Source organism: Chroicocephalus ridibundus, chromosome 4 (genome assembly GCF_963924245.1).
Source record: "Chroicocephalus ridibundus chromosome 4, bChrRid1.1, whole genome shotgun sequence".
NCBI lineage: Eukaryota > Metazoa > Chordata > Aves > Charadriiformes > Laridae > Chroicocephalus > Chroicocephalus ridibundus.
Window position 1 is genome coordinate 74,110,021 of NC_086287.1, and position 16,947 is coordinate 74,126,967.

At 54.3% G+C, this 16,947-nt stretch overlaps 1 protein-coding gene across 1 annotated transcript in view; it reads left to right on the plus strand.

Annotated features, from left to right (window-relative positions):
• The window catches only part of HYDIN (HYDIN axonemal central pair apparatus protein), a 165,451-nt gene that overhangs the window by 97,897 nt on the left and 50,607 nt on the right, over positions 1-16,947 (plus strand). Inside the window, exons 23-26 of the mRNA XM_063334137.1 lie at positions 12,221-12,407; positions 14,351-14,485; positions 15,240-15,449; positions 16,349-16,486. Of these exons, the coding sequence (XP_063190207.1) occupies positions 12,221-12,407; positions 14,351-14,485; positions 15,240-15,449; positions 16,349-16,486 (670 nt within the window). The remainder of the gene's footprint in view (positions 1-12,220; positions 12,408-14,350; positions 14,486-15,239; positions 15,450-16,348; positions 16,487-16,947) is intronic.

Here is a 16,947-nt window from a genome sequence, read left to right on the forward strand (position 1 = left end):
CTGGACAAGGTTCTGTGTGCTTAGATTTTTTTTTTTTTTCTTCTAATTGTTCAACCCGTTTTTCCCTCCTTACCCTTTAGTCACTGCTGCTCCTTTGAGCAGAGCAATCGTATAAGCAACACAGTCCAGCCTTTGCTGCCTGGTTGGACATGCCCAACTCGCGCCAACTCTCAGAGATTTATGGCTCACCAACTGCCGAGCTATGAAATCTCTCATGGTTATGTCTCTTCTAGACCTGGGTGGTTGGAGACAGACTGAGAATAGCCTCCCCTCACCCCTTGGACCTTTGATAGCTCAAAGCTGAGTTCAGCCTTTGCTCCAAGATGATGTTTTCATAGAATCATAGAATGGTTCGGGTTGGAAGGGACATTAAAGAGCATCTATTTCCAACCCCCTGCCCTGGGCAGGGACACCTCCCACCACACCACGTTGCTCCAAGCCCCGTCCAGCCTGGCCTTGAACCCCTCCAGGGATGGGGCAGCCGCAGCTTCTCTGGGCAACCTGGGCCAGGGGCTCACCACCCTCACAGCAAACAATTTCTGCCTCAGATCTCACCTAAATCTCCCCTCTTCCAGTTTGCACCCGCTCGCCCTCGTCCCATGGCTCCCCTCCCTGCTCCAGAGTCCCTCCCCAGCTTTCCTGGAGCCCCTTTAGGGCCTGGCAGGGGCTGGAAGGTCTCCCCGGAGCCTTCTCTTCTCCAGGCTGAACCCCCCCAGCTCTCTCAGCCTGTCCTCCCAGCAGAGGGGCTCCAGCCCTCCCAGCATCTCCGGGGCCTCCTCTGGCCCCGCTCCAACAGCTCCGTGTCCTTCTTGTGCTGAGAAGCGCACAGAAATTTCTGCGACGTTGGCATGGATGTCCAGAATCACACAGTAGATATGGAACCCGATTCAAGCATTTAATCGTCCTTCTTACCTTAAAGGTTCCTTCTGGAAAGACTGATTTCTCCCCTTTTCTAAGGGCAGCGTCCAGCTCCTCTGCTTTGTTTGGGTTTCCCATCAAAAGGAAGACATTAAATCCAAAGGATATACAAGGATTTTCTTAGAGACGTGTGACAAAGGCTGCCAGAGGCTTGTCCCCAAACCTAGCTGTTCTCTAGAGTTTTCATCCTTTATTAGGGGTCCATGCCTTGTCATTTATTTCGAGCATTGCTCTTCCTGCATCACCTCTTTGTCCCCCTCCTGCGAGACACGTTCCCTTCCCTGGGACAGAGCTAACGCGTGCAGACGGTCCGTGTGCCAGGAGGGCTCAGCAGGGAGCTCTGCACCTCCATGCCACGTGTCACGCCCCCTCCGCATGTTGATCCGATGGCTCTGGAGTGTGGGAACTTCTTGGCTACAAAGCCAGTGTAATGAATCGCCGTTAGATTCTTGGGGGAAAGGGTCTGTTGAGCTAAACATGTAGAAAACGACTCTTTCCTTTCTATCCAGGATTTTCTCTGCCAATTTGTTTTGGACAAACTAAGAGCCTTTCTCTTCCCAAGCGCGTCTTTCCCTAGCATCAATTTCTTGTGCCTCTGCCCTCTCTCCTTCCCTGTCCCCTGTCAGGGTGCCCTGCAGGGACCCCGCAAGCCAGATCCCAGCCTTCTTACTGACCGAAAAAAAAAAAAAAAAACATTCTCTGTTATATTTGATGGAGTGGTTTGTTGTTTGGTTGGTTTTTTTTTGGCTTTGTTGTTTTTATAACAAGGAAGAAATGGAAAACACAGACAGTGAAAAACAGGGCAAGGCGAAAAATCTGACAGCAGCGCTCCGTCAGCCGCTGGAGGGGAGAGGCAGCAATGTGAGCAGCGAGAATATACATGAGGAATGTGTGTGTTCACTGTGCCCCTGATGCTGGGGAGCCTCAGACGAGGCTTCTCACCCCCCCTGGTGCTATCGGCTCCTTGCGACGGGGCTTTGGTAGCCCCATGGGTGCTACTTTTCCTGCTTTAAACCCAGGGGGTGACTTGGAGAAGGAGGGCTGAGGCGTGACGCATTCAGCTGCCTGTGGTTTGGCAGGAGCGGAGAAGCGGTTTGCTCAGCGTAACAGAGAAGTGTGGGCTCTTACTTCTGGGGGCTGGAGTCTCTGGGAGCCCAGGGCTGGGGGCTGGGCCAGCGTCACCTCTGGGGTGGCCATTGGGCTGGTGTTGAGCGGCTTACGGAGAGGCTCTGTTACTTGTGGGCACAGACACCGGGAAGCTGAAGCAAGGGGGAGACTCGGGGAAATATATGACCAGTTCCCCCCACCGCCCCCAGAGAGGACAAAAAGTAAAGGCAGTGAGTGCCAAGGAGGGGTTTGGAGCCAGGATTTAAGCGAGCATAAGTTGTCGTCTATATTAGAGACGTAAACCGGTACAGCGATGCTGTATCGGGATGAAGGCTGGGGGGGGCGGGATGTGTGTGTTGTGTGATGATTTCCCATTTGCAGCAGGTCTCTAAGCTTCTCTTCTCTGTCTTCACCTTCAGCGCCGTGACCCTCACTGTGCGCCTCCTGCCTCTCTGCCTTCCAGCGCAACACCCCTTCTTTTCCCAGCTCATTCGCTGGGAAGCTGCAGGCTGGAGACAGCTTCTGTTGCCCCGGGCCTTCTGACCGCTGGTTATGCTGACAACACCTGGAGGACTTTTAGCTGGGCCGTTGCAATGGAGGTGGGAGCCCGGAATGGCTGTGTGGGAATTGCTTTATCTATTACGCTTGGGTTTTCTGAGGCTCAGCCTCCTCTTTTTCCACAAGGGTGACAAACCCCGAGAGCTTTCATTTGCCTTGGAGGACTGGGGAGCAGCCCCGCGGGGTGTTGGAGGAGCGGATTGAGGGCAGGAGAGGCGAAGGAGAAAGCCTTGCTTGGGTGGAGAGCACTGCACGTCCCACCCAAGGTGGTCTGGGACAGCTGACTGTCTCCCTGGCTTTGTCCTGTGCCGTCAGGGCAAAGCGTGGGAGATGTCCGTGGGTCATCCACGCCCCGACCAGGCTGCGCTTGGATGGGGGTTGCCTTCTGGTTTTACAGCCCGTCAGCAAACGCTGGCTGGAAGGTGACTTCTTCTTGCTCTGCCAGCGATGGTCAGCCAGCAAACCCGGGGAGCAGCCGACCCCTCGCTTTTGCTTTCAAAACATGTGAACATCCTCATTACCCAGGGCATGCGGCGGGAGCCCGAGCTACGTTTGCACTGCAAGCAGTGTCCTCCTCCCCGTGAACGCCATCATGCCTGCGCTGCCGGGGTGGCTCGTGCTTTAATTCATTCCCTCTGGGCCGCCGCTCAGGGCCCATCTCCACAGAGCTTTACTGTTTATGAAACTAAATGTTGATATTTTATTTTTATGGGGGGGGGGGGGGGGGGGGTGGTGGTTTGTTTTTTTTTTTTTTTTCTGTCCATGGGAACTGCCTGGCTGAGGCAGAGCGAGAGCATCGATTCGGGAGCTGCTGCTGCCGCTTCCGCTCCGTCTCTCTGGCAGAGCACTGAGTAGGGAAGCCATCAGACGAAATCCGGGTGGCAGGAGAGGCTGTTTACTCCTCTTTATTTGCTGCTGTCATTGCACGAGTAAGGTGACATCATTTTCCAGACTGCGTTTCTCTTCATTTCTCCAGCTGTTTCTCACCCTTCGCTCTTTTTCCTGCTTCCCACAAGCTTTCCTTAAGGGAGAGTCCAGCTGAACCCACGGGCATCGCTCTGTCCAAGGGTGTCATCTCTAGTGTCGCCGTGCTCTTTGCTGGTGCATCCCCATCTTCACAGGGCAGCTGAGAAAGCTTTAAACACTTAGGAGAAGGTGCTCAAGCCAAATTTGAATCCAGGTGCCAAATCTTCACATGGTTTTGGGTGTAAATCTGCACTGTTTGGTTCTGGGTTTTTTTTGGTCCTGATTCCTTCTAGCCCAAAGTGCTTCCCAGTGCAGAGATGATGGGAGAGCCCAGCTTTCCTGCTGGTCCCAGCTTTCAGCCCCGAGTGAAACTGGTGCTTGTCCTTCTGGATGGCCACTCTTTCCACTCAAGAGGCCGATCTTGGGATGGTGGATGGACAGCATGAATTTTGGGTGGGTTTCAGATTCCTTGCTGGTTACTGGCCCGGTTTAAGGCAGACAAGGCGAGTACCCGTCACAGAGATCGTTTCCTAAGACATGATCACAGAATCACAGAATGGTGGGGTTGGAAGGGACCTCTAGAGATCATCTAGTCCAAGCCCCTGCCATGATTTCTTTTTCAGAGAGGGTGGCACGTGCCAGTGCTGTTCCCTGTTGTATCACAGGGGAGGCAGGAGCTGGTCCTGGAGCGGAGCAGAAGCAGTGCTTGCTGTTCCTTTAAAAGCCAACTGGCCAAAGCCGATATTTTGGTCCCCCAACAGTTTCTTTGCCAGTGATGCTTACAGAGCACGTCATGGAAGAGCTCTGCCCATGCTGAGATCCCCCTGTGCTGGGGGGGAGCGCTGCCATGGCCACCAGCTCCATGTGCTCTAGGTGAGGATTGTGTCCAGTTCTGGGCTCCCCGGTTCAAGAAGGACAGGGAACTACTGGAGAGGGGACAGCAAAGGGCTACCAAGATGATGAGGGGACTGGAACACCTCTCTGATGAAGAAAGGCTGAGGGACTTGGGGCTGTTCAGTCTGGAAAAAAGACAACTGAGGGGGGATCTTATCAACGCTTATAAACACTTAAAGGGTGGGTGTCAGGAGGATGGGGCCAGGCTCTTCTCAGTGGTGCCCAGCGACAGGACAAGGGGGAACGGGCACAAACTTGACCATAGGAAGTTCCACCTAAGCACGAGGAGGAACTTCTTTCCTGTGAGGGTGGCAGAGCCCTGGCACAGGCTGCCCAGAGAGGTGGTGGAGTCTCCGTCTCTGGAGACATTCCAACCCCACCTGGACGCGTTCCTGTGCCACCTGCTGTGGGTGACCCTGCTCTGGCAGGGGGTTGGACGGGATGATCTCCAGAGGTCCCTTCCAACCCCGGCCATTCTGTGATTCTGTGTGAGGAGCTGCCTCATGTGATAGACTCTGTTAAATGACCCTGCTTAAAAAAAAAAAAAAAAAAAAAAATTAAAAAATAGCCACAGTGTGAAGAGGTGCTGTTGGTGCTGCCCTTGTAGCTTCGCAGGAGCATGGATGGTCGTGCTGCTCGCAGAAGCAGGTGGATCGTCTTTGCCAACTCCGAGAACAAGTAGCGATTGGGTTAAGTGAGTGTGGACGCTGTGTTCAGACAGCCCAGGTGAGGATTTGGGGATGTTAGGGCTGTATCACCGTAAATCTCTATCTCCTGACTCGGAGAGGGAGGCAGCCGGGGGCAAAGAGAGGGAAGAGGTTTTGCTCTCTACAGCACAGCAGCTCGGAGAGAGGACTTCAGCTCAGCGGGAGATTCAGCGGGGCTCTGCCAGGAGTGGGGCAGCCCGGTGAGATGCCCACCTCGGAGTTAGTGGTGTGGGATGGTGCCAGAAGGATTGATTGATTCCCTGCCGTGCGTAGCGGAGGGAGGCAGTAGTCCCCGGCAGGTCGGGCACCCCAAGGGTCCTTGTGGCCCAGCTGGTGTGCCGTGCATTTTTGAGAGCACCTGACTCAATTAATGCCGCCTTTTCAGCCGCTCTGCCCTCAGGAGAGTCGTCTTTCTCCTCCGGGGGAAACCTTTCCAACTATGAGCTCGCTTTGTTGGCTTCCTCTGCGGTGGCAACCGTCCCCGCTCCCACTCCACCTCCATCACCCCACGCTTCTCCCCAGCTGTCCCCAATGTCACCTGCACCAGGCCAGTCCTGTCTGGTTGTCCCTCTCACCTTGTCCCCAGGAGCTCGGTGGGGCCGTTGGATGGTGAGCATGTTCCCAGGAGTACGTCTGCCTTGCTCTTGGTAAAGCAGAGGGGAATTCTGTTGTACTCTGTGAGTGACCTTTAACAATAACTCGAGAGTGATGTTAACCAGCCACTTACACCGGCCGTATAAATCAGGGTAAAAGCCATGCGCAGCCTTAGATCTGTGATTCCTGCTGGTGTGACAAGCCCTGCTCCTTCTGGACAGGGGACGGATGGCGATGCTGGCGTACTTGGCAGGGTGGAGCTTCGGTGTCTCTCTGATTTATTTTGGGATGCGACCCTAGGAAGGATATTAACCCAGGGCTTTTCTTGGCTTGTTTTTTTCTTCTGCATTTGTTTCGTGGCTGTTTTCCCTTCTTCTGCCTTTCCTCACGGTGACCCGCTGGGAGAAGGCGCTGGGCTGTGGCATTGCTGCCCGCCTCAGGCCGTGCTGGGCGGCCCGCATCAGCGCGGGGCGGTGGAGACACCTTCTGGGGTTCAGCAGAAGCAGTGGAGACGAGCAAGGATGTGAGGACTTCGGGATGCGCTCCATCATTTCATCTCCTTCCTTTTCCTCGCTCTGCCCTTGGCACCGTGGAGGGACAGTGATACCGGCTGGGGGGCAGGGGAGCCCAGGTACATGCTGGTCCTCAACCCTTGGGATGCCTCAGCTCAGCCTTGAGCTGCTTTTTTGGCTTCTTGGAGGGTGAAGCTGGCCTGCCAAGCCCCCCAAGCCTGGTCCCTCCCATCTCAGGCTGTGTCCTGCTCATCCCTTTCGCAAACTTGTTGAGATCCAGCTTTGGTCTCCTGCAGCCTTTACCCCAAGGAGAGGATAGATGCAGAACATCTCTCTTCCCGTGGCTGGGAGCCTTCTGCTTGCCTGTCTAACACAGCCTGATGTTCTCAGCTGGTTATGCTCAACCAGTTCTCTGGCTCCCCCCTGCTTCCTCCTGGATTTAACCCTTGCAGCCATACCCGTCGTGGTTTGCCAAGCTCTCAGGCTTGCCCGCACGGAGACATCATCTTAAAATGGTGAGTGTCCGGGTCCCCGCCACAAAGACGGCTGGAGCACGTCTCGCCTCCTCTGCCATCCGTCATGGGAGTCACTGCAGCCCTCTGTTTGCAGAGCTGATTTTTAAAGTCGCTGGTAAGATTGTAATTGGTGCTGATTACTTTAACCGGCATCTCCAAATTACAGCTGTCAGGGCTTGTTTAATTTTGAACAAAGACTACAAATTGTATTTAACGTTAGAGCTGATGATTTGTTCAGAGGGACCTTGGGCCGGAGTCTGATGGAGAAGCGTTCTTCTGTCCGATGGAGAATCGGGAGCGTCCTACCGCCTCACCTGATGCTTACAAATCCCCTGGCCGATGTGCAGAGCATGAGGAAGGAGAGGACCTCTAAGGGGTAATGTTTTGCCGTCTGTAAAATCAGTGCAAGTCAGAGTAACTCCAGTAAAGCCAGTGGAGACTTCTTCCGGGGCTATAACTTGCCTTTGCTTCTTTTCAGTAGTAACATCCCTGCATCCATTCCTACGCAATTCCAGTTTCAAATGAGAAATCCAAATTCTCCCTCGTCTCTCAAAACTGACTTTTTTTTTTTTTGCCTCGAATAAGTAAGTGGCCGTTAAAACGGCACGTTAACTTCAAGCTAATTAATACTTGGTCACAGTGGGACATCCCCGGGACTGCTCGCTGCATTCAGATCAACGCTGAGTCCAGCTTTGTCGTTTCCAGTGCATGCAAGACAGAAGTTGGAGGTGTTGGATCTTGCGGTTGGTTATCTTCTCTCTCTCTCCGCTGCCCGGTCTGAATTTCAATGGGTGGTTCAGTAAATACACAAACCGTAGATCAGCAGAGGAGTTTATCCCAGCAAAGAAATAGGATTCAGGGCCGTTTGGACAAAACGTAGTTTAACAGTCACTGTTGATGAGGACAAACCATCGCCACCATCTCTTTCAGCTGCTGGCCAGGTGGCCCAGCTCAAGCCCAGTGCTCCCACATGGTATACTGGGAAGGTTCTCAGTTTACTCCTGTACGATATTATTTTACTTTGAGTTGCAAACACACCCTTGAGCTGTCTGTGGCTTGCTCCAAAGTGCCGCCTTAATATGCATCTGGTGGCCTCAAGGAGAAACAAAAGGGCATCATAGGGGCCTGTAAGCCTGTTTAGATGCCTCATGGGGTGCCGTTCAGGTGTTCTCCAGTGCTCAACCCTGGGATAAGCTGAAAAGAGTCAGTACTTTGTTGGGAGGCTTCTTTTCACCCGGTGCCGTGGCTGTGCCGAACGGGTGCAGGACCAGGCAAGGATGCTCCGCGTGGGGGTACCGTGGGGTGGTGGCTTCTGGCACACGTCCCCGGTGCTGGCAGGGGCTGCAGGGACCTCAGACATTCCCGTTACGGTTTTGGGGGTGACTGTCCTGATGCTGCCGGCTCTCACAGCCTGAGCTGGAGGAGGGGGGGTGTGTCACATCATCCCGCGTGAATCTTCACATGAAGCTTGTGGAAGCGGTGTGATTTCTAGCTCCTCTATTTTGGGAGGCGGGTGTGGGAAGCGGTGTGAAGCCGTGTCCCTGCCAGGCTCAGCAACCAGGAGATGAGCTGAGATAATTTTTTTATTTTATTTTTTTTTCCTAACGTCTCAGAGGTTGGGGACGATGGATGGCACAAGGTTGTCCTGGCCCTAGCAAGAAGGCTGTCTCTCTCCCTGCTGTTAATTCACCTGCACTGCCATTAAATCCCTACTGTTAATTCGTGGTTGACTTTCATCTCATCTAAGAGGTGACCAGGTTGGGTGAGACAGACCCAGAGGGGGTTAACACCTTGCTGTCGGCCCCTGCAGCTCCGGACTGACCTGCTTATGTGTGGAGGCTCCTTGTCTCAGCTCCATGGTGCTGCTGGAGGCACTTCCACAGCCCTTTGGCCCCTCTGTTTTGGGATGGATCCTCTCTGCAGGTGGAGGAACTGCTTTCTGCTCCTTGCCTTCCTCCCTGCGCCCACAACCTCGGCCTGAAGGTCCTGCAGGATGCCCAGAAAGTCCCGATTCACATCAGAGAAAGAGCTGCCTGAAGCCTGAACTGATGCTGAACATCCCGTTGCCTTCCCTTCTCCTTTTGGAAGACAACCCCCTTTCCTTCAGCGCCAGGAAGATTTCTTGTCCCAGGGGTCAGCTTTCTGTTGGCACCTTGGGTTCCTCGCTCTCTTCCTTTTCACGGCACACTTTGTGTTATTCATTTTTGACTTTCCCCCCCTCCCCTGGAAAAAGTCCCTCGCTGTTCTCTGTGCTTCTCCGCAGCAGGACTCGCTAATCACATCATCTCCCAGCACCGGGTCCCAGAGGGCTTCTGCTTTAGAGTGAAAAATATTGTTGTTGTCTAGGCGCCGCAGTCCCGTGAAGTTGCCTCAAACCATTCTATAATACTAAAGGTAATTTAATAAACGATTATGGATTATTTTTTTTTTTCCCCATCTCGGGGGTTTACCTTTCCTTCAGGAGCTGTTATTAACCTGCAGTATTTATCACAAGCCGCGCTTTCATTTCCTCGCTGGGACGGATGGCGGCAGGTTTGGGGCCGGACCCACGCGCTGGACTGGTGCACGGACTGGTGCGCAGCTGGAGGACTTCCAGGTGCTCCCGGCCCTGGATGTTAGTACCCCTACTCTGCAGGCATGTCCCACGTCACCAGGGAGAGGTGGCATTCAGCCGCAGGCTGCCCAGAGGCACCGTTGTCGCAGCTGAGCTGAATTTATTTCATCCTTAGGTAGATGCCCCAGGCAGGGGCTGCTGGAGTTTGGTCGCCCATCAGGGCACCCCGACACGTATCGAGGTGACTCGGCTGAGAGGGGCGAAGGTTGCACAGGTGGGACTGGAGATGGGCGATGATCTGCAGGGGCTGGCGAGCGCCTTCGTCCCCTCCAGTCCTGGTTTGTTCTCCCATGACGACAGTGCCCAGGTCTCGCTCGGGGTCCCCCATGGGGTCCCAGCAGCAGGCGGAGCGGGGGCTGCGGAGGAGCTCAGCCGGGCCAAGCCGCCTTCTTGTGTGTGGTTGTAGGAAGGACAAGTCAGGTGGGATCTCTCGGGGGTTATCAAGCCTCTAACCCAGAAATGAAAAGCAGCCTTACATAATGAGCTACGAAGCTAACGACAAAAATATTCATTTGGGAGCACATCGTTAAGGGCACTGAATTCCCAGCTGGGAATGAAGCATCCAGGTTGCTGTGAAGATCTGCCTTGTTTGCCTATAGGGGGGACACTTGGGAATAGGGTCGGCGACAGGCAGGCATGGCTGGAATGTGTCCCTCCAGGTGGGACTAGAAATATGAGCCCAGTTACTGTGAGCACCTGCTGCGATTTAAACAGGGAACGTGATCAGAGTCACCTGGGTGCGATGGCAAATGTTAAACCGTGTACTTTTTACTGACAGATGTTGGTCAAACTATAAACTCGGCTCCGTTCATAAAACAGGCCGTTACACTGCGTTGCTGAATCGTTTGCCGAATTGGTCCTCAAGCAGTCTGAGTTTAGAAACTGCCAGGGAGGTAATCGCGCCGTGGGTGAGTTCTGCATGGGTTACAGCCTTGTTTCAGCAGATCTGCTGCCCTTTTAGCCCAGGCTGCAGTTAGAGCCGCAGTTTTGCGCCCGGGGAATTCCTGCAGGATGACAGGGACCTGCATCTTGCCATCCACGGTTGCAGTGTATTGATTAAAAATGACTATAAAGCTTCCTTCCCCAAAGTCCTAATGGCTGCTGATTTGGCGCTCATCAGGGATCAATGGGCTGTTTAAGTGCGAGTCCCTGCCTGGAATTTGGCATTTTCCGCGTTACCTTGTGTGTAAAGCTCTGGAAAGAGGCCTGGGAGTCCTGGTGGGCAACAGGATGACCATGAGCCAGCAATGGGCCCCTGTGGCCAAGAAGGCCAATGGCATCCTGGGGGGCATCAAGAAGAGTGTGGCCAGCAGGTGGAGGGAGGTCATCCTCCCCCTCTGCTCTGCCCTGGGGAGGCCGCATCTGGAGTGCTGTGTCCAGTTCTGGGCTCCCCGGTTCAAGAAGGAGAGGGAACTGCTGGAGAGGGGACAGCAAAGGGCTACCAAGATGCTGAGGGGACTGGAACACCTCTCTGATGAGGAAAGGCTGAGGGACTCGGGGCTGTTCAGTCTGGAAAAAAGACGACTGAGGGGGAATCTTATAAACACTTAAAGGGTGGGTCTCAGGAGGATGGGGCCAGGCTCTTCTCAGTGGTGCCCAGCGACAGGACAAGGGGTAACGGGCACCAACTTGAGCATGGGAAGTTCCACCTAAACACGAGGAGGAACTTCTTTCCTGTGAGGGTGGCAGAGCCCTGGCACAGGCTGCCCAGAGAGGTGGTGGAGTCTCCGTGTCTGGAGACATTCCAACCCCGCCTGGACGCGTTCCTGTGCCACCTGCTGTGGGTGACCCTGCTCTGGCAGGGGGCTGGACTGGATGATCTCCAGAGGTCCCTTCCAACCCCCGCCATTCTGTGATTCTGTGTGAGGATGTCCCACGAGGGGCTCCGTGGGTGTCCCTCGGTGATGCTGGGCTCTGGGGGGTGGTCAGGGCACAGCGGGCTGCGGGCTCCAGCCCTTCTCCTGCCCTATGGCACTTGGAGAAAGCCATCAGCATTGCCGCTTGCTTGTACTGACCTACGGCTGCAGGTAATGGTTAGGGGAAATATTTGCAATAAATATCTAGTAGAGCTGCAAAATTTCTGGCATTGGCCCTTGGGGTGGGGAGGGCATAGTCCCCGTGGGGTGGATGCTTCCAGGAGGCCACTTCCAGGAGGCCACTTCCAGGTGGGTCTGTGCTGGCTCATCACTCTTTGCATCTGCCACTTCGCAGCTCAGCATCACCTTTTCGCGCAGTTTGTCTTTTCCTTTTGCACTGCGCTTTTTGCCTCTGTCCTCTTCCATGTCTCCGTGAGACCAGTTGCCAGCATCACTGTTATACCAGCAGCGAGGGATGTTGTCCCTGGGCACCCCAGGGGCTGACCTGCTCCATCCTGGTTTTGGAGCTGCTGGGTCAGACCCATAGGATCATGGAATGGTTTGGGCTGGAAGGGACCTTAAAGCCTACCCAGTGCCACCCCCTGCCCTGGGCAGGGACACCTCCCACCAGCCCAGGTTGCTCCAAGCCCCGTCCAGCCTGGCCTTGAACCCCTCCAGGGATGGGGCAGCCACAGCTTCTCTGGGCAACCTGGGCCAGGGGCTCACCACCCTCACAGCAAACACTTTCTTCCTCAGATCTCGGCTAAATCTCCCCTCTTCCAGTTTAAACCCTCTTCCCATTGTCCCATGGCTCCCCTCCCTGCTCCAGAGTCCCTCCCCATCTCCTCTGTAGGCCCCCCCGTCACTGAGCTCACACCACCAGTACCCACCCAGGGGCCGCATCCTGCCTGGCAGCTGCTCGTGCAGGCTTCCCTCCCTCCCGCTGCGGGTCTGTGACCAAAGTTATGTTGTTTTCCAGGTTCAGCCCTCCAGCACCTAAATTTTTCATCAAACCCCGGCCACGGAAGGAAGAGGCAGCCCAGTCGGAGCGCTCAGAGTCTGCAGAGAGCAGCTCCAGAGATGGGGGCGCAGAGGAGCCAGCCGAAGCCCTGGGAACCGTGGGGGATCCTGCCCAAGAGCCAGCAGATGACTCCCTGGAAGCAAAGGTAGATTTTTCTCCTACTGCCTCCCCCAGTTCGGCCCTGAAAAGCCGTGCTCATGCCAGCCTCCCTTTTTGCTGCTCTGCTTTCATGTGCCCGGAGCGCGGGCTGGGCAGCAGCAGGGTCAGTGGTTGGACATGGGGAAGGAGAAATAGGATGGTTCTGCCTCAAGAAGCCTGTGTAGATTCTCCCGACTTACGCTGGGTTTGGGATTTTTTTGCTTTGTTTTGGTTTTTGTTGTTTTGTTATTTTTTTGTTTTGGTTTTTTTTTTTTTTTTACAACATGAAATGAGGCGTTTGTCTGCCTCGTGATGCGAAGGCTTCCAGTTCCCTTCCTGTCTCAAGCCCTCCCGAGTACTGATCTCCGTGTACCACCTTCTCAACCCCAGCCAGAGCCACCCGTTTTCGCGCCTCTGCCTTCCCCCAAGACCTGCTATTGCGGTGACGGCCACAGAGCCGTCTTTTATAAAACAAGGCGTTGCCAACAAAGTCACTCTCCCTTCCTTCCTCCTGGCTTTGAAAACGGCCTCTGATCTGCTGACCTTCCTGGTGAACCTCGCTGCTTTGGAGCTTGACCTTGGGCCTGGCAGGAGCTGGCACCTTGTTCTGCATCACGTGGGACAGATGCTGCTCCTGGGGCAATAAAAAAAAAAAAGGATGGAAGAGAGCACGAGAGGCTCTGAAAGCGCCAGCGTTGGCATTAAGTTCAAGGAGAGGGGTTGCACCTGCTCGCATCCAAATATCGGCAGTATTAATGTTATGACTGCGTTATTTTTTTTCTGAATCAGGAAAAATGATACCCTGTAGACATAAAGAATAGCGTGGCTGAATGTCTTCGGACAGAAGCACGGAATAATCTTTATTTCCTGCTTTGTTGCCATGTGCGCACAAATAGACCAGGGAAATACAAGTGGACGTGGCTAAGTAGGATCCAAAATTGCTTCAAAGGATACACGTGGATTGCAGTTTCATCTCCTGCTTGTGTCACTATATCAAGGCAATGTCCATATAACCTCTCTAGGAAAGTGGGAGACTGCAGGCCTGGGAAAGATGTGGTTAGGATCTTTGGGAATACGTGCTTGGCAAAGCTTTGCTAGGTTTGAAAATGCGGAGATGACAGAAAGAACGTCAAAACAGGAGAAGACTCTGCCCTCCCTGGTGCTTTATCTCCTGGGGAGATGTAACCTCCGATGAGGTGTGAAGATGTCCCATAAATATCCTGGCTGAAGTCAAGGCCACAGCACGAAGCACTTCTTCACATGCGTGAAGAACCGGGTGTTCTTAACCTTCAAGGGCAATCAAAAAGCCCTTCTTTATAAATAGGGGTCAGAAGCCAGGAACAAGGTTCCTTTTGAAAGATGGCACCTCTGAGGTTAATCACCAGGTTTCAGCTGCTGCAAGACAGAAAAACGTCTTGGCAGCCTTCTTCAGGAAGGTGCCATTGGAGAAGAACGCCCTGGCAGAGATGCCCAGTTCTCCAGCACTGATGAGTGCATGAGATGAAACCTAAGCACCATCTAAGCAGTTTCTAAGTCCTTATTTTCCTGGTTTTGATACTCCTCGCTTGCAGCTGTGTTCTTATTTTTGTCAGGGAGAACCTAACCTGTCCAGACAGGGGATTCTCAGCACGTTCCTTGGGCCGGAGCGAGTGAAGGTGGGCCGGCACGAGGGTGCAAAACGCCTTTGAGGTCTCTGCCAGGACTGAGTGCTGGGTGCATGCACCTTCCTCATGCAAGGTTGCATGTAGGAAGTGCAGATGGAGCCCACGTCTCATCTCTGGGTGGGCTTGAACCCACACTCAACTGATGGCATAGACATACCCCTACTTGATTTGTGCCTAGGTCCCATCTCAGCCGCTCCTGGCTTGATGAGGTGGTGGAGCCTGCAGTGAAGTGGTCTCACCCAGACCAGCCAGCTGCTTACTGCGGCCCATGGTGGTTGTTTTCCAGCTGCTGCCATCCGCTGCTGGGGAGCTGGAAGGTGCTGCGGAGCTGGAAGGTGCTGCAGAGACTCAGAGCTCGGTGAAGATCAAGGAGTTGATGCAGTTCGTAGAGACAGAACCTCTCACCTTGGGAGTGGAGGAGGTAAGGGGGCCTGGTGACAAACTGGTCATTGGAGGGGACATGCAGGACATGTCGTAGGGCTGACCGAGGACATCACGCATGCAGCGCCCATGGAGGGTTTTATCCATCTTGTTCCTAGCCAAGTGGCCGATAGGCAATTTCTGCAGTAGGTTTTGCTGTAGTGTCTTGAGAGAGAGCAGCACGTGAATCGGGGAGAGGGGGAAAAGCATCGGGAGTTAGATGAGCTGGGCTGGAGTCCTCCCCCCAGGGCTCACACCTCTCACCGGGGCTCATGTTTTTCTGAAGGCAGTAAAAAGTGTTTTTTTAAAGGCCGGTTCTGCAGCAGAGAGAATTTCTTGCTGCCAGGAGACCTCGCGTATTACTTTAATGTAGTGTGTTAATTAATGTGTTAATTTAGGAAGTATGGGAGAAGATTGTTTTTTCCCGTGGTCCCTCCGCTGTTAAGTGGAATGGATGCAGGATGAGATTATCATAGAATGGTTGGGGTTGGAAGGGACCTTAAAAGATCATCTGGTTCCAACCCCCCTGCCCTGGGCAGGGACACCTCCCACCACACCACGTTGCTCCAAGCCCCGTCCAGCCTGGCCTTGAACCCCTCCAGGGATGGGGCAGCCACAGCTTCTTAGGATGGTTTTGCCTGTGTTTGAGGAAGATGCCTCTCCAGCCATGTCTGTCCTTTGCTCCAAGCCATGGCTGCTCTTCTGCATTGATTTCCACGCCTGACATCTCAATCTCTCTCCTCCCCTACCTCCAGGTTTTTGACATCCTGCCACTGTACGGTGTGCTGCAGCCGGGCGAGAGCCAGCGGGTCACGTTCACCTTCTTTGGCCACGCAAACATCGTCGCCCGTGTCATGGCGCTCTGCAGGGTGGAGGGAGGCCCGACCTACGAGGTTGCATTGAGCGGGGAGGCTTCGCTCATCAACTACCTCTTGGACATCACGGAGATCGACTGCGGGCTGCAGGTACCGCATGCTTCTCTTGGCAGAGGACCTTGTCTTCAAACCAGCACTGGCGGGTTCCTGCCCACCAAGGTCTTGGGCTCTCTCCCCATCCCAGCTGCTTTGTTGGCTCTATGGCTTGGAAGTACAACCTTTGAGCGCAATGTCCTGCACCCAAGTTGGTTTTTGATGGCCATCTCCACCCCCGCTCCCCCCCCCCCCCAACAAAGCTGGCAGTTCCTCCTGTTCAAGGTAACTCACGCTGCCTCCTGATCCCAGCAGGCATCTCCAGAGGGACGTGTCCCCGAGACATCCATCTGCTGATCCGCTCTTAGCGCCTGAGGCCTAAGGAGGTGCTCTCTTTTAGTGTTCTTGATTAATGAACAAAATAAACCAAGGAGGAAGTTGACTTGGGCTTTCACTCACTGTAGCTGGAGAGAACGTCCCGGAATAATCCCCGTTTTACTTCTTTTCAATTAAAAACCCCCACAGATGTTTCCAGCTCTTGGCCCTGGATGTGTTGCACCGTCTGTCTCCCTTTTTGCTTGTATTTCACTTGCGAATCCTTGCGGGCGGGTGCCTCTTCTTCTGAAATGCCTCGATGCTTCCTCCTTTGTTTCAGCTGTTAGATGGCACCTCAAAGAGCAGAGAGCTTGTATCTCCTGCTTTAGTCATTGCTGACTTTTAGGTGGTTGTTGTCGCACCTCTGCGTGCTGCCGTAAATATCTGTTCCTGTGCCGGCCTAAGAGGTACCCGGTGGCTGTGGGTTGCCCAGGTTAAGTCATGAGAGGCGAGCGCCCGGGTCTCCTCTGTGGTCCCTGCTTCTGCTTTGTGTTCCTTTGCTTCCAACCCAATGGAAAAGGAAGATTCCCAGCGCAGCAGACCTGTGTCCGTGACTTCCCGCTCCTCTGTCCCCTCTTCAGCTGTTCAACGAAGTCACCCAAGCGGAGGTCAGCCTGCGGAACAGCGGGAAGGTGGGATTCACCTACGCGGTGCTGAGCCCCAGCGCGGCCGCTGCTGCCAGCCCCCTGCCCGGCGTGCCCCTGGCCGTGCCCAGCACGGTGAGTATGGAGGTGGCACGAGTGATTAACCCTGGGTCAGGCTGCCCAGGACGGGGGGCTGTAGGGGGAAAAAAGTGGGGGGGAAATAAAAGAAAAAGAAAAAAAAAAAAAGGCAGCCAGGAGAGACAGGGCCATAAGCAATTGCTGCTGGGGGACAGAGAAGGTCAAGCCAACACCGTCCTAATAAATTCCCTTAATGGCCTTTGCTGGCGGGTGGCTCTGCTGTCACAGGCAGGGGTGCTGGGGTGGCTCGCTGGGCCCCGGCTGCCGAGCTCTGGTGGCACTGGCATTGGAGGCGGACAATCCAAGGTCTCCTGAGGGTCGCCTTACCCAGGTTGTGTGATCAGACAGGACTTATTCCTTGTCCCTGCCTGTCCCCTGCCAGCAATAACCAGGTGAGAATTAAATGCTGTCTTGCTTGGGCATGAAGCTCCTTTGCTAGAAATTGTAACAGCCCCTGT